Source organism: Lupinus angustifolius, chromosome LG03 (genome assembly GCF_001865875.1).
Source record: "Lupinus angustifolius cultivar Tanjil chromosome LG03, LupAngTanjil_v1.0, whole genome shotgun sequence".
Classification (NCBI taxonomy): Eukaryota; Viridiplantae; Streptophyta; class Magnoliopsida; order Fabales; family Fabaceae; genus Lupinus; species Lupinus angustifolius.
In genome coordinates, this window is record NC_032011.1 from 14,860,463 (window position 1) to 14,886,831 (window position 26,369).

The 26,369-nt window shown below is 33.2% G+C and overlaps 2 protein-coding genes and 1 non-coding gene across 3 annotated transcripts; 2 read left to right on the plus strand and 1 right to left on the minus strand.

Annotated features, from left to right (window-relative positions):
* Nucleotides 21,714-22,296, minus strand: LOC109343486. Its single transcript, XM_019581805.1, has one exon. It carries the CDS (start codon nucleotides 22,138-22,140, stop codon nucleotides 21,886-21,888), a length of 255 nt encoding a protein of 84 aa, XP_019437350.1. The 5' UTR covers nucleotides 22,141-22,296; the 3' UTR covers nucleotides 21,714-21,885.
* On the plus strand, nucleotides 23,228-25,120 carry LOC109342363 (thylakoid lumenal 17.4 kDa protein, chloroplastic-like). Its single transcript, XM_019580360.1, is given in 5 exon segments — nucleotides 23,228-23,248; nucleotides 23,449-23,565; nucleotides 23,568-23,594; nucleotides 23,968-24,154; nucleotides 24,882-25,120. Coding segments are annotated over 5 exon segments (591 nt in total).
* TRNAG-CCC lies at nucleotides 25,615-25,685 on the plus strand. Its single transcript has one exon. It is a non-coding gene; the product is annotated as a tRNA-Gly (tRNA).

Sequence of the window (26,369 nt, forward strand, 5' to 3'; positions counted from 1 at the left end):
ACTAAGAGTAGGCATCATTGGAGTGCACATCCACTGAGATGTTTAAATTAGTCACTCACAAGTTGCAAACGTCAATGAACTTGTGTACTGCACTATAGTATGGAAATGGGTTCCCTGTATAAAAAGTGGGGCATAGAACGTGCATGCTAGAAAGTTGGCCATAACATCATACACCCATGTACTATTGTACATCTAGAATGCCTAATAATAACTACAGTTAAAAGAAATATCTTTACTTTTATTTTAACTAATATTGTCAAATTGGTCTCTATCCATATTCATGTAACATCTGCCTAAATTAGAATGAACATGAATATGTTCATTTAAACATTCTACCGAGTGTTCATTTTAACCCTAAAAAATTTAGGCTATATATCAGTTCTTCATTTTTAACCCATCAAACTGAGTTGTCTTAAATATTCTTAAAATTACAATTCATTTCCAGTAACTAACTCTCCAATATTAGAAATAAGAGGAGAAAGATAATCTTCATCTTTTAAGAGGATATTATTAAATGGGTCCTTTAATATCCCTCAATGTGTGTGGGTCAAATGGCAATGTGTATATCCAGCTTAATGAAAGATGTCAAATTCTAGCTTTGGGCATCCAACTATATAGGTTAAATACAAGAATAATTTCGTCATTCATAATGTACTAAGTTCGAACAAATCTGCCTCCTATATAAATACATGTGATCCTACAAAAACTGGCTCCTTTCGTTACATGAATGTCATTCCATAAGAAAATTATATCTCACAAGTTAATTGAAAAGGTAACTATCCTTTCCTTCACGTATTGGCCGAAAAGAAAAAAGTTAGACAATTTCTGCTGAGATATGCTTTAGATTAGACACACATAATATCATTAGATGTATCAATATCAAAGGTCCCAATCACATCTCTACCATTGATTTAGAAAAACCTAAAGGGAAAGTTCATAAAGCTCCCATAAACTTTATATTTTTTGTAAATAGGTACTATGAACTATTTTTTCTTCCTAATTAAGCTTTAAATTTTATCAATTATTGAAATTGGTCCATATATAAATATGTTGTTAAATTACACATAAATAACAATAAAATTGCTACAATTATATTCACCATAGTAGCAATGCTCACATTTTTTTCCTCATGTCTTAGTTATACTTCCTCAAAACTCTCCCTCTTTAATTAGAACCAAATACCATGTATTTTTCTTTCTCTGCTGCTAGAAACATATATCTTTACTAAAATTGCTTTAAGTATTCTTTCTTTGGCCAAGGTGGTGTTGTCAAACAAATCTGTTTGTAATATGTATAGTATGTTCTTTTCATATAAAAAATTATCTATAAAAGTATATTATTGAATAGTCATATAGGTATTATAAAATTATAAAATAAATTATGTTAAAAAAGTACATACTGTATGTATTATAAGAAAATTTCAAATTGACATTTTGACGAGTCCTAAATATAAGTATTGAAACTTGGAAGAATACTCATTTAGAAATTAATTTGTATCTAATATAAATATAATTACAACAATTTATTTGTTATTTATAAATAACGTTAACAATATATTTATTCAAAGACCAATTTCACTAATTGATAAAGTTGAATGACTAATTAGAAAGAAAAAATAGTTCATAATACCTACTTGTAAAAGACATAAAGTTTATGAGGTTTATACACTTTTCCCAATTTTAAATCATTAACACATCTCTTTTGAGAATTTATTTGGGATCATCTATTTTAACCCATGTAATAATTTCCGGTGGGGAAGAGGGTTTAGGTTCAATTTTTTATATCTTTTTGAAGGAAAAAATGATTTACCTTTACTATGACATTGACATAACTAAATTCCTAATGAACTGATAGCGTGCTCGAGTTCTTTAATATGTGCAAGGTACTGATAGGTTTAGATACCTTGATTACATCTCATACTTTTTTCATGAAAGATGGAATTTGATAAGAACCCCACCACTGGAGTATGAAAAATGAATATCGGCACATTTATCCAAATGTTGAACATAATTTAGAATTGGGAAAATTTTACTCCTCAAACTTTAATTATTAATAAAATTAGTCTTTACATATATACAATTTTAAATTACTAATAATAAAATTAAAATATATTAACACATTAGATAATGTAAAATTGACTGCTGCGAATTTACATGACTTTAGTACATCAATTCTTGGTTACATTTGATTCTATAATTTACATTTTTACTTAAGAATTATGATTATCAACATTCAAGTCTAACTTATACTTTAGCCTGAAGAGTATTATAAGTTGAAGAGCTTTTACGATTACCTTGAGATTAAATATCGTAATATTCCAAAGAAGTGGTATACAATGATTTGAGCTTGTTATAGAATACAGCCTCACAATGAAATAATTGCTTGATAAGTGATTTAGAAAATTCCTTAGGCTTATGGATGACACAAGTGATCTTAGGAATGGGATTATTTATGCTTTACCATGTGGGAGGTGAATGAATTAAATAATCAATTATATTGATTGCAATCATATACCTGTCTATAGCTTTAATAAGAAATGATAATACTTTTAGTATGTAAATTCATAAGGCTGACTTAATTCTAATTTCATTATTAATAATTTAAAAATTTATGTATGTAAAGACAAACTTCACCAATAGTTAAATTTTAAAGAGTAATTAAGAATAAAAAATAGTTTTTGGTGTCTACTTGCAAAAGACATAAAATTTAAGGAGATTTTGTGAACTTTTCCCTCTAGAATTTGATGACAATAGGTTATCATTAAGGGTGGAAACATATCAGACAAAGTTTTGTCTTAAATAGACTAAACATATACATCATATAGGAGTGTGGGTCTCGGTTGTTAGATTGTTTAAAAAAATTTCAATACCTGCATTTACTCTATTTAAAAGTCTGATCTGACCTATTAACCTATTTGAAGACCTGCTATACTATATAATTTTCAAATATGTCATCATGTCTATATTTAAATAGACTAATAGGCCTACTTTTATCTAGAAATTTTTAACCCCAACAATTAAATTATATTTTTATATTAAAATTACATGTATAATAACATTACTTATATTAAAATTGTATAATATGAACATTATTATATAATATAATTAAATAAGCTGATATTTTGGCTTAAAAAACCTTTTAATTAACCTAAAGTCGGATTTGTTTAGGGAAAAAGTTTGGCATAGTCTAGCCTGTTATAAGTCAGACAATAGACCCATGATAGATAGTCTATCATATTTCCACCCCTAGTTATCATGAACACTAAAATTTTCACTTCATATCTTTTATGGCTTCATATTCCTTACGGGGCCTCCTTTTGGTTGGAAAAATATCAAAGGAGATGATTTAATGCCAACAACAAAAGTCTTAGTTCACTGGTCAAGGTCAGCTACATAGACCGATCAAAGTCATGATACTCTATTATAAATCATGTCATCTGCGAAAAACATTGATCTTTAAATCTTTCATAATTGTTCATATTCCTTAAATGTCCCTGATAGTAACCCAATTATGGAGGAGACCAAGAGGTCCAGGCAGAAGCCCAAATGGCTTAGTGACTATGTGGAAGAATTCTAATTTTAATTATTGTTTGCAGTGTTTTTATTTCCCTTGGACTAAATGTTGTTAAACCCATTTTTACTACTTGTCTAAACCTAAAAATAATTGTTGAAGCTATATAAGAACTGTAGTTGCTAATGAAAAGGCATGAACAATATTATTCAGTAGGATTTATCTTCTTAGAATCTAATATTTCTGTTATTATCATTATCAACACAAATTATTCCCCATCAATTGGTGCTTTCATTCTTGATTTATGCCTCCCAAAGCCACCACCAAGGACATTGATGAAAACCTCCAGCAACTTTTTGCAGAAAAACTTCAAGAAAACAAAGAGCAACAAGATGCAAGGCATGAAGCTATTGCTCATGCTCTTCGTGCCATTATGGAAATATTGGCAGGTATGAATGTTCCCCCTTCTTTACCCCCTCAGTCTCCAGATCCACCTCATATAGCTTCTTCTTCTCACATCACCAACCCTAACCCTAACCCCATTTCCACAATTCTCCCATCCCACATAATTCTCCCTCACATACCCCTCCACACATACCTTCCTCATACCCACCCTTTTTCCAAACACCAGTACCTCCATTTTTTAACCTCCATCAACCATTCCCTGGGCCCCCCATTGCCTACCCAACCTACACCACCTAGACCCCCAAACTTCAACTCATGCCATTTGATGGAACTGAACCACTCGATTGTTTGTTCCAGGTAGAGCAATTTTTCCTACTCTTCCAAGTACCACCTGACCAGCGGCTACATATTGTTTCCTTTTACATGAAAGGTGAGGCACTAAGCTGGTTTAAATGGACTTTCTACAACTCCACTGTCACTGATTGGGAGAGCTTCACACAGACCTTGGAAATTCGTTTTGGCCCATCAACATACCAAAATCATCAAGCGGAATTGTTCAAACTCTGCCAAACAGGGACAGTCGCTGAGTACTAGAAACAATTTGAGAAAATTTGCAATCGAATCTGGGGTTTATCCCCGGAAGTTATTCTTAATTGTTTTTTGTCAGGGTTGTTACCAGAAGTCAGGCGTGAATTAGCTATTTTACGTCCAACATCGATTGCAGATGCATTGGGTTTGGCAAAACTGGTTGAAGCTAAGATCAAAATTTCTAAACCTTCCTACCCACGACCTATTCGGTTTAATAACAATTCCCCACCAGCCCAGCGCATTAACTCAAGTCTCACAAACAGTTCCAACAACACATTCTCCACTATGCCGATCAAACGTCTCACCAATGCACAAATGTAGAATTGGAGAGCCCAAGGGTTATGCTATAACTGTGACGAAAAATACTTGGCTGAACATAAATGCCAAGGACGACAGTTTTTGGTGCTACAAGTGGAGGACGGTTCAACCACAATGGAAGATTTGTTAATCTCTCTAGAACCAGTTGACGAGGAATCTATTCCTCATACTGATGAGCTTATCCATTTTCAGTTATCGGAACAGGCTCTTGAAGGGCAACCATCCCCAAAAACCCTTCGATTCACAGGGTCTATTGTTGGGCATACTGTTACTGTGTTGGTTGACATAGGAAGTTCCCATAATGTCATGCAACCAAGGATTGCACATTACTTACAGCTCAACATCTCACCCACACCTCAATTTCCAATAATGGTTGGTAACGGTGCTCACATCTACTGTGCTGGTTTGTGCCCTGAAACTCCTATTCTATTGCAAAACAGGCTTTTTCATATACCATTTTACTTATTACCAATTAAAGGTGTTGATGTAGTATTGGGGATTGAATGGTTAAGGACATTAGGGCCAGTCATATCTAATTTTGTTATTCCTTCCATGACATTTACTGTGGGGGACACTACTCTTACCTTAAAAGGGGATTCTACTTCTACTATCTAACCTTCTACTTTCCATCAATTATCTAGACTCCTACACATGGATGCAATCACATCTTTTCACATCATTGAGTTTTTAACCCTAGACCAAAACACTATAGCCCCCTCAACCCCAACTACACCACCCCACCCAAAAATCCAAAAACTCATAACTCAGTTTGACAAAATTTTCCAACCACCGGATGAACTGCCCCCACAGCGAGCTCATGACCACAACATTCCTCTTATTCCCAACTCAACACCAATATCCGGTAAACCTTACAGATATCCCCATTCCCAGAAGGAGATAATGTCCAGCATGCTCAAGGAGATGCGGCAAGAGGGCATTGTTACTCCCAGCACAAGCCCCTTTTCCTCCCCAGTATTTTTAGTAAAAAAACAAAATGGCAGTTGGCATTTTTGTGTTGATTATCGTGCTCTGAATGCAACCACAGTGCGTGACCGCTTCCCTATCCCAACAATTGATGAGTTGTTGGATGAATTAGGAGGCGCAACGATCTATTCTAAGATCGACCTCAGATCTAGATATCATCAGATCAGGGTTCATCCGGAAGATACTTTTAAAACAGACTTCCGAACATTTGATGGCATTATGAGTTTTTAGTTATGTCATCTGGGCTAACTAACGCCCCTTCAACATTTCAGGCAGCAATGAACGATCTGCTACAGCCTTACGTACGTCGTTTTGTGCTTGTATTTTTTGACGACATTCTGATTTATAGTTTTGGGTTGGATGATCATTTATTACATCTACAAATTGTTTTAGACCTATTGAGTTCTAATCAGTTTTATGCCAAGTTATCTAAATGCAATTTTGGCGTGGCAACTGTTTCTTACTTAGGCCACATTATATCACAAAATGGTGTCCAACCAGATCCAGAAAAAATAGTGGCAGTGGTAAATTGGCCACCACTTCGATCTCTCACGGCACTCAGAGGTTTTTTTGGGTCTCATCGGTTTCTACAGAAAATTTGTAAAGTCCTACGCCAAACTTGCTGCTCCTCTCACTGATTTACTAAAACAGCAGAGTTTTACATGGAATACTGATGCCGATACGGCTTTTACAAATTTAAAGCATGCTATGACTACCACCCTGGTCTTGCGTCTTCCAGATTTTTCCCTCGTCTTTGACATAGAAACTGATGCATCAGCCACTGCCATCGGGGCTGTACTCTCTCAAGGTGGTCATCCACTAGCCTTCTTCAGTAAGAAGATGTCTTCTCGAATGCAGCATGCTTCAGTATATGTCCGAGAAATGTTTGTTGTTACCGAGTCTGTTAAAAAGTGGCGTCAGTATCTTATTGACAAAAGATTTAACATATATACTGACCAACAAAGTTTGAAATATTTAATGACCCAAAGTTTTCATACCCCAAAACAACAGAAATGAGCTACAAAACTAATTGGTTTTGAATATGATATCAAATACAGAACTGGTACCTCAAACAGGGTGGCCGATACTCTCTCTCGGTGTGAACACACTGAGGAACCTCTGTTCGCAGCTATCTCCACTCCATGTCCCAAGATTCTGGACAGCCTCCGGCAATATTACACTCGACCAGAAGGGGTGGAACTCATGCACAAACATGAAACAGATCAACAATGGCATTCTGAATTTCGGTTTTCACATGGTTTGCTCTTTGTCAACAATAAGATTTTTATACCTGACATTGATGGCTTGCGATACAAATTGATGCATGAATTTCATGAAACACCTATTGCCGATCATTCAGGATGGAAGCTGACACTATGCCGACTTACAGCCTCCTTCTATTGGGTTTGGGTTGCAATACAACAAATACATGTCGAAAAAGTATCAAGGCTTACTACAACCATTAAAAATTCCAGACAAAGTATGGGAGGATTTATCAATGGACTTTATCACACACTTACCTCCGTCTCATGGACATACTGTAATCTGCATGATTGTGGACAGGTTGACGAAATATGCTCATTACATTGCCTTGCCGACACGGTTCACTGCTACGGACTTGGCTCACCGCTTCCTCGGTGACATCTACAAGTTGCATGACATTCCAAAAACCATTGTCTCGAACAGAGACCCGGTCTTCCTTAGCACTTTTTGGAAAGAAATTTTTAAACTTTTGGGTACAAATTATGTTACAGCACTGCTTACCATCCACAGTCAGATGGTCAAACAGGGGTGGTGAACCGCACACTCCAAACATATTTGCGCTGCTTCACGGGTAACCACCAAAAAAAATGGTTTCAGCACCTCCCTATGGCCGAATATTGGTACAACACAAGCTCCCATTCGGCCATTTCCATGTCCCCTTTTGAGGCATTGTATGGTCGAACTCCTCCATCCATCATTGATTTTGCCACTGGTTCACCAACTACTCCAAACATGGGTGTGTTCCTGCGGGATAGAGCATCATTATTAAGCACATTGAAACAGAACCTTCGACATGCCCAACAAAGAATGAAGGCTCAAGCAGATAGTGGGAAACAAGATATTACCTTTAAGGAGGACGATTGGGTTCTTTTGAGGCTTCATCCTTAGGCAGCAATCAGTATTCCGGCGGTTGTCTCACAAGCTCAGCCGCCGCTTTTACGGTCCGTTTAAGGTGGTCAGCCGTGTTGGGCCCGTGGCTTATGAGTTGGACCTCTCACCCACAAACCAGATTAATCCAGTGTTCCATGTCTCCCTCCTTAAGAGATTTTTTGGGGACCCCACAAGCAACATGACCCCAATACCACAAACATTATTGTCCGATGTAGACAGCATCCACACTCACGGTCAAGAAAATGTTGAAGTGGGAGGGATGAATGAGTTTGGAGACCCAAGGAGAGAAGAAGAGATGGAGCCACATGACACCACAAATAGAGAAAACCGAACTCAAAGTATTCAGCAGAGAAAAGGGCTTTTTGCTACAAAGTACAAAAATGAGAATCCAATGTCACTTAAGTCTCCTAATATTCAAATGGTTCAATCTCCACCATTGGATTTCACTCATGGATCTCAACCTTTGGATGGACTACTCTCCCCACCCAATAAAATATCTCTGACACGTGAAAAAGGGAAATTATTACCCTTGGAACAAAGCCCACCGTTACACCTCCATAAACCATCCAAGTGCAATGAATCCACTCCAAAGCCTCTCAACTTTAATGCACACACTGCCCCAAATCTGCTCCATCCTGCTGCAACACAACACAGCTTCAGGCAGAACCGTTGGATCTGGACGTGAAAAAGGCGCCATCCCTCATCCAGCCGTCGATGCCTATTCAAGTGGGAGACAGCTGTTCTCCACCTAAGAGGTCCAGGCAACTCGGGTGTAGCCCCACTGAACCGGGTGGCCCATATGATGCTCACACTAATAACCTTGAGGACAAGGTTAATCTTCAAGATAAGGGCAATGATAGTAACCCAATTATGGAGGAGACCAAGAGGTCCAGGCAGAAGCCCAAATGGCTTAGTGACTATGTGGAAGAATTCTAATTTTAATTATTGCTTGCAGTGTTTTTATTTCCCTTGGGCTAAATGTTGTTAAGCCCATTTTTACTACTTGTCTAAACCTAAAAATAGCTGTTGAAACTATATAAGAACTGTGGCTGCTAATGAAAAGGCATGAAAAGTATTATTCAGTAGGATTTATCTTCTTAGAATCTAATATTTCTGTTATTATCATTATCAACACAAATTATTCCCTATCAGTCCCCCTTATGGTTTCCATGATATCAGAAGAAACTATAATCCAAATTCATTAATCTTATATGGAGCTTATTTAGTATCCAAATTAATGATTGTCTCAAATGTCAGATTGTGGCCACCAGTTTCAGGAGAGTTAAGTTGGTATCATGTGTGATAAACATGTTGACCTTCTATTAACTAAAAAAAATTGGAGCTGAGTGTTGAATTCTTTTTCTTTATTGGTTTGAGTACAAACTTAGGATTAGGCGGTGGAGCTGGGTTTAATCTCATTTTATCTTCTAACAACTTCTTTTACAGTATTACAGCGCTTTATCTCAAGTAAGCATTGTTGTATTTTTGTTAAAATTGCAAGATTCAATGTCAGGAGTTTAATTGAGACGTGTTAATATTTCATGGGAAACAGAAATAGTACTTTGTCAATATATAACAAAGACATTATGCCGAGTCATGAATAGATATTGCCAGTTTCTTATGCTATCCTTGCTAGTTTAATATTTTTTGTATTTTCAGAAAGTTAAATAACCAAGTTGGATTTGCCTTTGCTCGTTATAGACATGTTCTATATGAAGTATGAAACAATAACTGTGGAGCCGTCATGTTATGCATTATATATCATTATGTGGTATTGAATAGGCTTGGAGTTCAGTACCATGAAGAGGTTTTTATATTGATTACTTCATATAATTACTTTCAGAAGTTAGTTTGGGTTCTGAGCATGTATACTTGGAACAGCACTATAGAATGAATTATAACACTTTCTAGTTTTGTTACCCATATCTATTAAAAAGAAGTAGTAAATTGCTTTCTTTGTATCAAATCTGTCGAACCCTGATTTTTTGCTGCACGACCTTATGAGAGTTGTTATTAAATTTTTTCTAGTAAAAATGTAGAATTTTTTTTTGGCTTAATCGCATTGAGCCTTGGACTTTGATATCCAGGTTTGAGAATCGATTACAGACTATGGAAGATATTAGCATCCTAATTGCCCGTTTGAAATGTACCATTACTATAAAGCATGAATTATTAATTATATTGTTACCATATTTAAACCCAAAAAAATACTTTATTTTTATTATTGCGTCTGGCAAGGCATGATCTTAAGGAAATTCTAATTTTTTTTGCTTTTTTATTTTTAAAAATATTTTTAGGATGTGGAAATATAATTAATCCTATTAGTTATAAGGAAGTGAAATATAATCATTAGTTCGACACCTCATCATACTAAAATTGTTGATATATGACAAGAGCAAAGCTAATATTACAATTATCAATTACCAACCGAGTTATATATATTTGTTGTAATTATAGTCAAATGTTACAATGATAATTATTACTAATGTGACTAATAACATAAATAAAATTATTATAAATGAAATAAGAAGACATAAAGTCGGGAGAATGACATACTTATTATATCTATTCCAAGAGAAATTGAATAATGTAATCTGTATGGATTCTCGCTAGTCAAATCACTAGTTGTGTGGAGAGTTTAGGCACTGATCACCAGACTTAGATGCAACTTGCGATTCTTTTATCTTTTGTTATTTTTGGTGTTTTTCATGAAATGTTGTTTTTTCTAGTATGTGGTTGTTTCAAGTATTAGTATTTGTGTTTGGTTAAAGAATAATATAGCAATGATAAACTAATTACTCCCATAAAAACTGTGAATGCTAAAAAGAAAAAGATTTGTAGAGGCTTCGCACGAATCTTAATGAAAAGAAAAGAAATATTTTTTTGTATATTTTCCTGGCTTTTGTGGTTTTCTTGGATTGTTTTTTGGTCGAAGAGGATTGTTTGTGTGTGAAAGATGATGTTTAGGGGGAAAATGATCGATGAAGGTATATTTGATTGAGAGAATTGTTGAGGATTATTTGAAATAGATGATGGATGAAAGACTTTTTTGGATGAAATTTTTATGGTTTTGTGGGCAAGTGAAAGGTGGATGAGAAAATGATGAGTGAGAGATTTTGAGGTTGTTGTGAATGGTATGGATTTTTTGTGTATGAAAATTTTGGGATTGTGGATCTCTTGCATTTTTGTTAGATGGTTATGTGTGAAAGATAATGTCTAGAGAAAGAAGAAAATGATTGAAGAATGAAATTTTTGATTGAGAGGGTTGTTGAAGATTCTTGGAAATAGATAATGGATAAAAGACTTTTTTGGATGAGATTTTATGGCTCCATCATCTCATATGTCATATGCCTATTTAAAGCTGGATTTTAACACATGTTTGAAAATCAAATTAAATATCATATTAACTTCCAAGAGAAAGTTAAGGAGATTGTTTTTTTTTTTAATTTAAATTCAAAACTTTAATTTGTGTTATTATGATGTTCAAGATTTAAAATTCAAATTTAATAAAAATCATAAATTAAAAATTCAAATTCAAATTATTGTAGTTATGGGACACCTAAAAAAAGTCATTTTTGATAGAAAGTACTGAAAAATATTTATCTTGTTTTTATTTGTTATTTTTTTGAAAATGTCTTTTAGGCCACACAAAATTGGGTGTTCACAGTTGTCCTTCTTTACTTGTTGCTTATTGAGTTGCATACAAACTGATGTTTGAGTGTGATCATGATAAGTAACTAGTAAAAAATGAACGTTAATTTTGTCGAGGCACCAAATACTTTTTTGTTGATGAGATAAAGAGCGAGGTACAAAAACTTTATGTTCAAGGTCGTCAAACACGGGGTCCTCGATGATACAATTTGAGGTTAACTTTAAAAGTCAGGCACGGAGCCCAAAAAGATTGACTTCGAGATCGTCAATCACGGTCTCCTCGAAGGCAAAATTTGAGGTCGCCAAGCATGTGACGCTAAAATTTAAAAGTCAGGCGCGGAGCCTGAAAAGATTGAATTTGAGGTCATCAAGCATGAGGTCCTCGAAGGCACAATTTGAGATCGTCAAGAACGGGCCCCTCAAACTTAAAAGTCAGACACGAAACTTGGAAATATTGACTTCGAGGTCGTCAAGCACAGGGTCCTCGAAGGCACAATTTGAGGTCGTTAAGCACATGGGCCCTCAAATTTAAAAAGTCAGGCAAGAGCATGGATAGATTGACTTCAAGGTCGTCAAGCATGGGGTCCTCGAAGGCACAATTTGATATCGTCAAGCACGAGCCCCTCAAATTTTAAAAGTCAAGCACGAAGCCTAAGAAGATTGACTTCGAGGTTGTCAAGCACAGGGTCCTCAAAGGCACAATTTGAGGTCGTCAAGCATGGGGCCCTCAAATTTTAAAAGTCAGGCACGAAGCCTGGAAAGATTGACTTGAAGGTTGTTAAGCATGAAGTCCTCGAAGACATAATTTGAGATCGTCAAGCATGGGGCCCTCAAATTTTAAAAGGTCGGGCACGAAGCCTGGAAAGATTAACTTCGAGGTTGTTTAGCATAGGGTCCTCGAAGGCACAATTTGAGATCGTCAAGCACAGAGCGCTAAAATTTTAAAAGGTAAGGCACAAAGCCTGGAAAGATTAACTTGGAAGTCGTCAAGAACGGGGTCCTCGAAGGCATAATTTGAGGTCGTTAAACACGGGCCCCTCAAAATTTAAAAGGTCATGCATGGAGCCTGTAAAGATTGACTTCGAGGACGTCAAGCACGGGGTCCTCGAAGGCACAGTTTGAGGTCGTCAAGCACGGGGCCCTCAAATTTTTAAATGTCGGGCACGAAGCCTAGAAAGATTGACATTGAGGTCATCATGCATGTGGTCCTCAAAGGTATAATTTGAGGTTGTTAAGCATGTGGCCCTCAAATTTTAAAAGGTTAGGCACAAAACCTAGAAAGATTGACTTTGAGGTCGTCAAGCACGGGGTCCACGAAGATACAATTTGAGGTCGTCAAGCACGGGGCCCTCAAATTTTAAAAGGTTAGGCACAGATCCTAGAAAGATTGACTTTGAGGTCGTCAAGCACGTGGTCCTCAAAAGTATAATTTGAAATGGTTCAGATGAATAGTATAATGGTATGATTGTTTGAGACATGTGGTGCATGAAGTTAATGTTGATGTTTATACTGTAATAGTTAATGTATGAATTTGACTATGCATTGATTGACATGAGTATGTATAATGATGTTTATGATGTTTAACATAAGAAAATTAGGGGTATAGGAGTGTCCTTGTTTGATTGCTTGTGTATGCATGAATTTCATGTTGATGTTTCTTTGATTAAAGTGAGTATGTATTAACTTGAATATTGATATGATTTAATATATCTATGTTTGTCTTGTATATGCATTGTTTGTATGTCATGTATATGCTTTGTTTGTTGTTATTATGTCATGTATATACATTGTTTGATTAATGAGAATATGCATTGACTAGAATATTGATGTGATTTAATGTATGTATGTCATGTATATGCATTGTTTGATGCTATTATTTTTTATGTATATCATGTATATGCATCGTTTGATGCTATTATGCATTGTTTGATTAATGTGAATATGCATTGTTTGATGCTATTATAAGAGTATTTGATTTATGTCATACATGATATGAGAACTATATGCTTGTTTGAATGTAATGGAATAAGAGGTAAGACTCATGCACAAATGTTCTAATGTATCATTCATGATTTATTTATATATTTTTTGGATGGAACTCATAAACTTTTGCAGACTCGACTGAAGCGACCCTTAATGCCTGATGTTGATTGGTACAATAACTTTTCACCCATCAAAATTTGTCTTAGTTTAGCTGAAGATACCTTTCTCTTAAGGTGATCCATAAAATCACCTTACTATAATATCAAGGATAATGACTAAACTCAGCCATACTGCCCTAGTGTAACTTGGCTGAGGAATTATTTCCAAAGCGTTGATATTTTTGTAACAACAAAAATCGCCCAGGTACGCCTATTTTGACATCTTATCTTCATTCAGGTGGTTATTATTCATAAACTGCCATAATTTGGATGATCGATGATGTGTAGTAGTAAGATTTCACCTTAAGAGTGTTCATTTAATTTTCCCTAATTTTTGTCCTGGATATCTTAGGTAGGCATTTTCCAAGAATTCTCTAATCTTATTATGATCACAAGTCACCTTTGGAGGTTTTTGACTTAGAATCATTCTCCTTTTTTCTAGGTTTGAACCATTCTCCTTTTCCTAGATTGTCCATATGAATTTTCAATCTAGCACTCTTTTTTTCCTTTTTTGTTCTCTCTTTGTTTTGTTTTTTTTTGTGATCACCCTCGAATATGGTGATTTGACTTGATAGGGAGCAAAAGACTTATATGAATCGTTCTTGAAGATGATAACTTAAGATCCTTCATCTTCTTGGTTGAGAGATTTTGGCTTCTTGTGATGGAATAGACTTACAGAGCCATAGGAAGCCTCTTCAGCATTGCCTTGGTTTTGAGTTTCTTATAATTCTCCAATAGCAAATGAGATCATCCAAAAAACTGCCACAACTTTGGGCTTCTTATAATATTTCATCAGACAATAGGATCAACTCAAAAACTGCCCAAGTGTGAAATATTAGCAGTCATCCTTCCATTTTAATTGTGCTGGTGGACTTGGACTAGAAAACCTTAGACCATGAAACATCTCAAAATTTACTCCAGTTTGAGAGGCTCCCACTTTTCCTTTTCACACTCTGTACTCATAAATAACACATTAAAAAAATACTAAAACAATTATTATACAAACTTTGGCAAGTGTTTGGGTTGTGAGTGGTGATGTGGTAGTGATGATAAAGTTTAATTTAGGTTTGGCTTGTGTAGATGTGGTAGTAGCGATGATAGTATTTAACTTGGGTTTGGGCTTCAGTAGATGTCGTGGTGATGATGATATGATATGATTTGTATTTTAGGCTGTGAGTGGTAATGAGGTGAGGTTAATATCGACAAAATGATTTTTTAACCCTATGCATTAAAGATGAGATATTTTTATCAAAATTTATGAGTTTTGTGGAGTCAGCGATTTTTTGTTATGATTCACATAATAAGCAAATAAGTCTTGAACAATGTATTTTCAGGCTTGTATCGTGGTTTGGCTAAGTGTTTTCAATAAAATGATATAAGGCTAAAAAATATGTGTTTCCCATATCCATTTTTCACCTTTATTCGTTATTCTATTTTCAACAGTTTTCTAACATGACATTCAACAACTAAAGGAATTTTTCACGTTGTGGTAAGAATAGCCTAAGATGTAGGCAAAAATTTGCTATGAAATGTTCCTTTTGTGATAACTAATATTGCACTTTTTCTCTAACTTTTGCTTGAGATATTAATTGCGGATTCTCAACGGGCTTTTTTCTCTACATATTTTTTAACTTTTTTGCACTTAAGGTTAAGAACATTCCTTATATTCTTTTATTGCTTAGTCACATGAGTAATTTAAAGAATGCATTATCTTCTTTAATAATCGAATGTTAAGGAAAACGATTAAAAAGCTACCCTCCCCGGGTTATTGATATATTGAGGGTTATTCAAAAATCATCTCATTTCATGATGTCTAGGCTCGAATGGGGTGACTAGGGATATCTTTTTAGTATTTAGGAGTTACCAAAAAAAATGCCTTGTGTCATCGAACACATCTGCCTAAAAATGCCCATAATTTTGCGTTTTATATTTGCATCATCCTCCATTTTATTTTTATATCTCATATTAATGCATGAGTTAATTTTATTCGGGTTTTGTTTTGTGGTGTTTTTTCCGATTGATGTGATTAGGTTAATATGGTTGGTAGGGTGAGGTATGAGATGTTAAAATTTGCATGATCAATAGATTAATATATATATGTCTTAAAAGGATATGCATTTGAAAATAAACTTTTACTTATGAAAAATGAAACATGGGCGAGTTAGGAGGGTTTGACATTGTCTTGTGTCTTAAGTGAAGAAAAAGTTTTCAAATCGTTATCCAATTTAGCTGGGGTAGGAGATATTGCATTATCTCTTTATCTTCTTGAATTTATTGTTTGACTCAGATCACTTTCAGTCAAGTCCAACAATAGTATTCTTAAGTCCAACTCTTCAATTGATGAGTGCCCTTAGCAATGTGATCATGAAATACATGTAGAAAAATGATTTTTATTGATGTAGAATATGCATGAAGTGAACATTTTTCTTTATTTTTCTCTCATGTTATATGGATTAAAATGCAATCTAATGCGAGTAATGCTGACCTTGAGCCTATACTACTAAAAATATAGAGTAAATTACACCGACACCCCTTGAGTTTTAGGGAAATTACACAAACCACCCCTAATTTTTATACTTTCATTACACTGACCACCACTGTATAAGAAATAAGTGTAATATTTTAAACAAAAAATGTGATAAATGCAATTAAGTTAAACAAAACATGATATATTGTGGAGACACGTCCAAATAATATATGACTTAATATTTCTTTATTATTTTTGGTTCGTTAAACTATATTATAAGAGCGATTTGAACAATATTTCTTTAGAAGTGTTGATGCATTTTGTAACATAAAATAATAAAGATACATTGATTTGTATATTATTTAGACTTGTCTACACAATATATCATGTTTTGTTTAACTTAATTGCATTTATCACATTTTTTGTTTAAAAGATTACATTTATTTCTTATGCAGGGGTAGTTAGTGTAATGAAAGTATAAAAAGTATGGGAGGTTTGTGTAGGTATAGAAAAGTGAGGGGTGGTTTGTGTAATTTCACTAAAACTCAGGGGGTGTCAGTGTAATTTACTCAAAAATATACATGACGTGTATGATGATGCATTTGATTTATGTTGGGATGTATGAATGATGTGAGACTAATACTTTTAAAGCATACGATGCATGAGATGTTGCCATGGAATGCATGAGATATTCTTTTTTTTAGTGCTTGAGACTCTTAGATAAAGAAATTTTTTATGTATATGATTTTAAATGCATGAAGGCTATAATATATGTGAAAATGTATGATGATTTTTTTAGGATATGAGAATTTATGATGATAAGATAATGGATTAGAATGCATGATATGATAATGATTAAAATGTAATGTTTGAATGATTTATTTTTATTTTTGATGAATTTATGAATAAACGAATAAGTGGGTGTATGTATGAATGATATGTTTATTTTTTTAAAGTGTATGAATGAATGCATAATTCACTGAATGAAAGAATTTTTCTTTTTGAATGCATGAATGAATGCATAAGTCAATCAATGAGAATCTTTGTTTTTGAATGCAGTGAATGAATGTAGAAGTCAATCAATGAAATTTTTTATTCTTGAATGCACTAATGAATGAGTGAATGCATAAGTGAATCAATAAAGATTTTTAATTGTGAATGTAATGAATAAATGCATGAATTAATTAATGAAGATTTTTATTTTTGAATACAATGAATGAATGCATAAGTCAATCAATGCAGATTTTTATTCTTGAATACACAAATGAATGATTGAATGTTTGAATAATATATATGTTTTCGGTGTCCTAGATAGGGTATACTTAATGGGTTTTGTGGGTTATCTAAGACCATAACCCTATGAGGAGGATATAAGACCTTTATATGATACATCTTATAGGTTTTGTTTATAAGGTGCCCAGATTGCGTCCAATCATAAAGAGAGAAAACTCAAATACCTTAGGGATTACAAGTAGGAACCGTAGTCCACACCGGTAAGGCCCATGATATTTGGTAACAACCTGAGTGGTTCATCATGCCAATGTACGTGAAGCTTAAAGTCCTCACTGGCAAGATAGATGTCCCTTCTAATCTAATGCTCGAATATAGGGCATATACTTATGTCAATATGATAATGTGTTGTAAATGATAATAATAAAATTAAAATAAAATAAACTAAAAATAAAAATAAAAATAATGCATTTAGTGTTTATGGGTTTGACTCTCTTAAAACAAGTCACTAGTAGAGTCGTCAATTGTCGCGCCCCGATTTTTTGCTGCACGACCTTATGAGAGTCGCCACTATATTTTTTCCAGTAAAAAATGTAGAAAAATCTTTTGGTTCAATCGCATTGAGACTTCGACTTTGATATCCATGTTCGGGAGTCGATTACAAACTAGAGAACATATTAGCATAATAGTTGTCCATTTGAACGATACCCTTACTATAATGCATGACTTATTAATTATGTTTTTACCAAAGAAAATATTTTATTTTTATTATTGCATCTGGCAAGACATGATCTTGGTCCTACGTATCCCATTTTTTGGAATCAAGACTACGTAGTTCATTGTGTAGGAAAAAAATTTGTTGGTTAGGTTGATTTTATTTCTTAAAAGAGGTAACGTTTAAAACTTTTTTTAAAATATAAGCGAAGCATAGCCCTTACATCCAATACTGTATCTCATATTAAAACTTGGTAAAAAAATTCTTTTTTTTTTTTTGCTTTTTTTAAAAAAAAAATTAGGATGTAGAAATATAATTAATCATATTAATGATAAGGAAGTGAAATGTAGCCCTTACGTCTGACACCGCATTATACCTTAAAATTGTTGAAATATGACAAGAGCAAAGCTAATATTACAATGATTTATATGTATTTGTTGTAATTATAGTCAAATGTTACAATGTTAATTATTACTAATGTGACTAATAACAGAAATAAAATTATTATAAATGAAATATGAAGAAATAAAGTCAGGAGAATGACATACTTATTATGCCTATTCCTAGAGAAATGAAATGATGTAATCTGTATGGATTCTTGCCAGTCAAATCACTAGTTGTGTGGAGAGTTTAGGCACGGATCACTAGACCTGAGATGCAACCCATGATTCTTTTATTTTTTGTTATTTTTGGTGTTTTCATGAAATGTTTTTTTTCCCTAGTATGTGGTTGTTTCTAGTATTAGTATTTGTGTTTGGTTAAGGAATAATATAGCAATGATAAACTAATTACTCCCATAAAAACTGTGAATGCTAAAAGAAAAAGATTTGTAGAGGTTTCACACGAATCTCAATGAACAGAAAAGAAAGGTTTCTTTTTGTATTTATTCTTGGCTTCTGTGGTTTTCTTGGATTGTTTTTTGGTTGAAGATGATTGTTTGTGTGTGAAAGATGATGTTTAGGGGAAATGATTGATGAAGGTATTTTTGATTGAGAGAATTGTTGATGATTATTGGAAATAGATGATGGATGAAAGACTTTTTTGGATGAATTTTTTATGGTTTTGTCGGCGAGTGAAAGGTGGATGAGAAAATGATGAGTGAGAGATTTTGAGGTTGTTGTGAATGATATTGATTTGTTGTGTATGAGACTTTTGGGATTGTGGATCTCTTGCGTTTTTGTTGAATGATTATGTGTGAAAGATAATGTCTAGAGAAGAAAGAAAATGATTAAAGAATGAAATTTTTGATTGAGAAAGTTGTTGATGATTCTCGAAAATAGATGATGGATGAAAGACTTTTTTGATAAGATTTTATGGCTCCATCAACTCATATGTCATATGCATATTTAAAACTGAATTTTAACACATGTTTGAAAATCAAATAAAAAACTATATTAAGTTCCAAGAGAAAGTCAAGGAGATTGCTTTTCTTTGCTTTTAATTTAAATTCAAAACTTTAATTTGTGTTATTATGGTTGTTCAAGATTTAAAATTTGAATTTAATAAAAATCATAAATTAAAATTAAAATTATTTTTGTTTTGGGACACCTAAACAAAGTCATTTTGATAGAAAGTACCAAAAATATTTATCTTATTTTTATTTGTTATTTTTTTAAATATCTTTTAAGCCGGACAAAATTGTGTATTCACACAATCATATTATTATTTCAAAGAATACTAGAGTGCATGTTGTTATACAATCCACTCATGGAAATCAAGATTTCTCAAACAAACAAAAAAACTAACATAAGATGAATTTCTTAACAAATGAATGCAAAGTTTATATGAGAACTAGATTAAACAATTTTGGTGTGCAGTCTTAACCGAAATTATGATATATATACAATTCTGGTGTGCAGTCTTAACCGAAATTAAATAAAATAATAAAATATATGATATATAATCTTAAAATAATAATAAAAAACTATGATATATATATTTAATTAAAAACTAAATTTATAAATTTGCGGTAGCCAATGAGCGAGTATCGTAAAACTCATTCTCACCTATAAACTATTATTATGAATATCCGTTATGGGTATTTCCACGGGTACTCATGAGTCAGGTTTTTTTGCCTTCCCTTTATATAATACTATTATCATCATCATCTGGTATTGAACATGCTTGGAGTTAAAGGAAATTCCCAGATTGATCACTTGTAGACTTACCACACTTACCTGACGTCAAGATTGAATGAATTTTAACATTATGTGCATAGTTGCATGTAAAAAATGCAGTCACAAACATAAATGGGGATACTCCTAAGGATTTATTTTACATTTTCACATACACTTGATAAAACTCATAACCTCATGCTTAAAAGGCTCAATAATACCCAAAAAAATACAATAATACCCAAAAAAACAAGTTTTAATAAGGAGATGATCTCTGTCCCAAGAAAATCCTGTCCTCATGTACTAAGCCAATAAAATCTCATAAAATAACGTACAAATATTAATTTATGTTATTATAAATTTTATAAATCAAATAAAATTTTCTGATTAGAATGGGACACCAAATAATACACCTAATAGGACAGGTGATCCCCATCCTTTTAATACAACAATACCCAAAAAAACAACCCAACATGTGGTGGGTTTCCTAAAACGTGAATTCACTAAACAGTCCTAAATATATCTATTCCATTAGACGAAGTCATCAAAGAATATTAACCAATCAACTTTGTATTCACCATTCTTCCTTCTATATTCTTCTATCACTTTGGTACCACTAAAGTGGGGTCACATCTGTTATCATAAATTGTGTTACTGTATGTACCATTATTTATTATTCGTTAAAAAATAATTAATTATTAATTTTTTAATTTAAAAACATTTTTCCAACCAGACTTGTGGTATCCAGTATCACAATTTATGGGATAGCATATGTGCTACCCTAAATTTTCCAATTCTTTCCTAATTACTGATGAGTTCAATGAACTGCTTAGCTAAGAATGAGGGAACGTGCAATTATGAAAGTGATGTTAATTCTCAAAACAGGATGGCTAGAAGAAGAATCTAATGGAGTAATAAAACCAGATACGGTTTCAGAATTATTTTTTCAGACATTAATGCCTGCTCCATTTTAAATTTTCATCTACATTTTCTTCAGTCCACCTATTAAAAACCTTACAGAGCTGAATCTTGGAGGAGAAAAAAAGGTACATGGAAGCCTTTTGGCATTCTGAAGCCTTCATTTTCATTTTCTTTTTTCCTCTCCAAGATATAACTGACAAAGAGACCTAATAGAAAACTAAAAAATAATAATTCTAACTCTGCTAACAAAACCCTCCGAACGAAAATGATATAGTAGAATTTTTCATTTCAAAATATCATCACCCCGGATCCAAAGATATAAAACAAGTAACTAAAAATATTAAGGCAATTCACCTTTATCTAAGTTTTTAAATTGCAGAAGACTGCATCCTCCAGAATACAAAAAAATGATGTTAATTGCTGTCATAGTTACGTTTATGTTGTTGTAAGACCCTAACCCTTAATAAACTAACATAAAAAAATTGAAACCGAAAAATAACATAACAAAATTGAAATTAAACAACATACTCATGTATATATAGTAATTAACAAATTGTCATTCAAATTTATATTCCATCATGTTTTCGAACACATAACCCGCAAGGGAACAAACAAAAAAATAAAATAAAATCCACAGGACAATCCAACCGAATTTCATTCAGAAATGAGAGAACAGAATAACATATCTTAGACCGGGAGGTTCGCTACATCGTTTGAATTGTTGATCGGAGGAGGAGGAAGAGAGGGATCGGAGACAGGGAGATGATCGGAGAAAGCGACGGAGGAAGAGCTAGCGGAGAAGATGAGAGGAGCGTCGTCGTTGTCGTCGGAGGTAGAGAGGTTGATGCAAGAACACCTTTCCAGGGAGGCGAAGAAGGCTGTCGCCAAATTCGTTCCGATCCAGCTTGCCATGCCGTTCCAACACGCGCCGTCGCTCTCCATTTCTGTTCTCACGCGCTACGAATTGCGAAAATGGAATCGATTAGGGTTGTTGTGGATGGTTATGGTCAGAGACAAATTCAATCGTAACAACAATGGTTAATATAAAAACAGAGACGCTTAAATGAAAGTTTGAGTTTTTCTCTCTCTGTCTGATGGTAAATGTTGAGATTTAAATAAGGAAAGAGATAAGAAGATAGGTCTAAAATAATAATTTTATATAAAAAATTAATTGTGAATTTATAACTTTCAATTAGTAAGATTTAACTTGTTGATATATCATTATATGATAATAAAGCTAACATCATCCTTTAACCAACTAATACATTAAATCGTCAAAATGTCAATTCCTATAAGCTAAATTTACTAAAGAGATATTCTAGTTATATAAAAAAACATAATGCTTCAAATAATACTAAGTATTTACTCATTAAAAATCATATTTATTTATGATTAATGCATCAACAATGTATTATTCTAATTGTGTAAAGTTTGATTATAAATGTTCAATTCTGAATGAACGACACTTGTTAAGAGGCTTAATAATATATATAAAAAATAATTATTTAAATAATACTAAATATTTACTCCATAAAATTATATTTATTTAGAATTAATGTACCAACAATACATTGGTCTAGTTATATAAAGATTTATTACAAATGTCTGATTCTATTGAGCAACATTTGTTGGAAAATATTGCACATCCCTAAAGTAATCAGTTCTTACCTATATGAATTGTGTAATTTGTTTTTATATTATTGGTGTTTTCTTATCTACTAGGTATGTAAATGTAGAATTTTTTTAATTGGATAATTTTAATGAATGCCATATCTATGGATTGCCAACGTAATTTTTTTACATAATCATTATATCATCTACTATTCATTTAGAGTACTTTTTTGAAGAGTGAATTATTAATATGAATGATAGATGATACACTAACAATATATATTCATACATTAGTAGTGCAAATTTAATATTACATACTAATATTTTGATAAAAAAAAAGGATATGGGTACAGCCATTCATTGTATCATCCACTATTGATATTTAATAATCTTTTATTCTTAAATAAAAGAAATATAAATGAATGTTAGAGATGTACTGGTTGGAACTTATCTTGGGGTCATTGTCCTTTCTTAGAAGCAACAACACATTGATAACATTTCCAACAAAATTCAAAAGTATCATTCGACATGAAGGGATCATTCAAAAGTATCATTCGACAAAATTCAAAAGTATCATTCAAAAGTATCATTGTAATGAATTTATTTGGATTGATAGATAATTTTCTATCCATCCATTAGGATCCAAATCCAAACTCATCCAAACCCATCCAATTGTCACCCCTACTTAACTTCAATCAAATCAAGGGCTTAGCCTGTGGTATTCTTGCAGCTTATGTTGTGAATTCTGTAGCATTCCCTGAATCCCTGTTACTGCTGCTCCTCAGGTAACATGAGTATGGAGTATTGACTTTTCTGTTGTTACACCTGATAGTGTGATTCTTTCTTTGGTTACTATAGGATATGTAGCTTGTTGTTTTGAGGAACATATGATATAATGGTTAACACATAGTTGGCAGCAACAAGTTCATTCACATTAGATCAATTAGGTTTTGACATGTAAGAAGACACCTAATGTAAACCACTACTGGTTTTTCTTTGGTTTTGTTCACAGTATATGTTCAATTTCTATGATGCATCATGCTATTAAAAAAATTTCTTATATAAGTTTAAATTTGTGGATGATAAATGTGTTTTAGGCTTCTCTTCAAAAGAAGCAGTTGATGAGAGGATTCAATATCGCATCTGTTTTCCTTGCAGAGGCTTCCCCCATTGTCAACTGATCCCGACTGCTGCGAGCGTGCATTCGTAGGCAACACAATTGGTCAGGCAAATGGTGTATATGATAAATCATTAGCTCTCCGGCTTTGTGATTTCATAAATGAGAAGTCCAACCTGTATGATGCTGACAAGTCCCAAGTTGTAATGTCAAAGGCTTATGCTGTTGGTGCCAGCTTTAAAAGGTAACATTTCTTTTACTTGTGCAAAATCAACCAATGGTTAGCATGCCAATTTGTCAGCCTGCATCGATGAAGGTTTGTTTGTTGTGAGACCTCTACTAAGCTTGAAGGGTAAAAAGATGCTCACATATTGCCACCAAATAATGACCTCGGAAATTATTCATCTTTCACAAAACCTGACTGTCTCTGCTTAATTAAGAGATGTATTACTAATAATCTTGAAGCTATCTCATGCCCTATTAGATATACACAATAATTTGTGTGACTTTACTTAACAACTTAAGTTTTTGGGAGAGCCTCAATGACCAAGTAGTCTCGAGTTCTATTTGTTGCTTCCATCCTTCTAGTAAAAAATTGATTTTCAGCACAAGATAGGTGATTCCGGGTATTATTCATGGCTCCGGCCCAAAGGGTTATTTTGTGAGGAGGGCATGTTAGATATATAAAATCATTTGTGTCTTAAACTAGCATAATGACTTACTGTGGAAATATGGTTTGGACCTAGAATCTCATGCAAACTAATCCAATCCCTCAGCAACAGTGGCTTATGCACATTCATTTTTTGAAAGTATTCTGCCACAAGCTAAACAGTTATGGGTAGCTTGTGGGACATTTTATACAATACAGTGCCAAAACCAAAAGTATAAGACTATATATATATCAACGTGTAAGTTATTATTTCATAGTATTTCCCATATGGACAAGAGACCCAAGGATTTTGTTTTGCAGGTGTGGACTTATCAAATGCAGTGTTGGACCGCGTTAACTTTGCGAAAACTGATCTTGAAGGAGCTGTATTCAGGAACACAGTATTGTCAGGATCAACCTTTGAGGATGCTAACTTGGAAGGTGCAGATTTTGAGGACACTATCATAGGATACATTGATCTTCAGAAGCTATGCACAAATAAGACTATAAGTGGTTTAACCAGAGATGAACTAGGATGTAGATGATGAATGAGCAAAGTCTTGTACTCAAAAAAGTTTCAATAATCATTTTTTTCTTATAAGCTGCTATGCCATTACAGATGACTGCTAAATCCAAAAGCAAATTGTATTGTTTGCTTTTCCTATATAAATGTTGTTGTAGTCTCCTGTTTGATTTTACTAAGAATTTTATTTAGTACTACCAATAGTATTCTTTCACCTTTTTTGATAAAGAACTAATATCTTTTAGGGTTTGTGATTGCCCCTTCTAACAAAGTTGCTCAGAGGAATCGAATCTTCGACATTGGGATCTAATGAGGCCTTACACTACTAAATCAATGCATTGTTGGTAAATTGTAAACATCGAATCTATCTCTTATTTCAATTTAATGTAATGTCGAGTTGATTCTTTTCAACATTGTTGAAATTTCAGTTTAAATTGTTAAAATTCACATCAGTAGTTGAAATTTTGGAATCATATAGGGAATGAATATTATAATATTCGTCTTCTATAACGTAAAGCGCATCTGGTGTAGTGGTATCATAGTACCCTCCCACGGTACTGACCAGGGTTCGATTCCCTGGATGCGCATTTTATTATTTTCTTGCGTTTTGTTTTTCACATTATTTGGGCCTACGCTACTACTTGTTTTTTTATTTATAAATTGTTGTCTTGTGAAATGCTACATGTTATATGATACAAAATGTTAATTAAATGATTAACTAACTTGAGAGTACTGTTAAATGTATGAAACTAAAAAGGTATGTATTTAAAAGGGTATATTCTAGTAAGAGGATCACATAGTCATAAATGATTGAGTGAATACTAGAAGGAAAAAATATCAAAGTATATGATAAATAAGATTACCTTAAAGTAAAACAATTTTTTTATGGTGCATCTTAAATATTTTTTTTACATAATACAAATTAATGATATATTGATTGTGTATAAATTTTTACACCAACCATACATTAATATTGTAGTATTTAATTATTGGGTTTGCAATTTTAATATTATGAAGATGAAAAAATAAAGTATTAGAAAAGATGATCTGTATTTTACATTAATAAGCAATAATTTGAGACAAAGTATGAAACAAATTTTAGAAAAATATTCCTATGTATATTAATTTGTTGATTGTATTGTAGGTGCATTATTGGTGTAAAAAATTATATATAATATTATTCATAATAAAAAATGAGCAGATATACGGTCGGTGTATCAATTTGAAGGTGCATATATTTTTTCTTAGTATAGTTTGTTTGTTTTTTGGGC

Bases quoted from the DNA above. Each gene is read 5' to 3' on its own strand.
- LOC109343486 (XM_019581805.1), bottom strand. From the start codon at position 22,140: ATGGAGAGCGACGGCGCGTGTTGGAACGGCATGGCAAGCTGGATCGGA.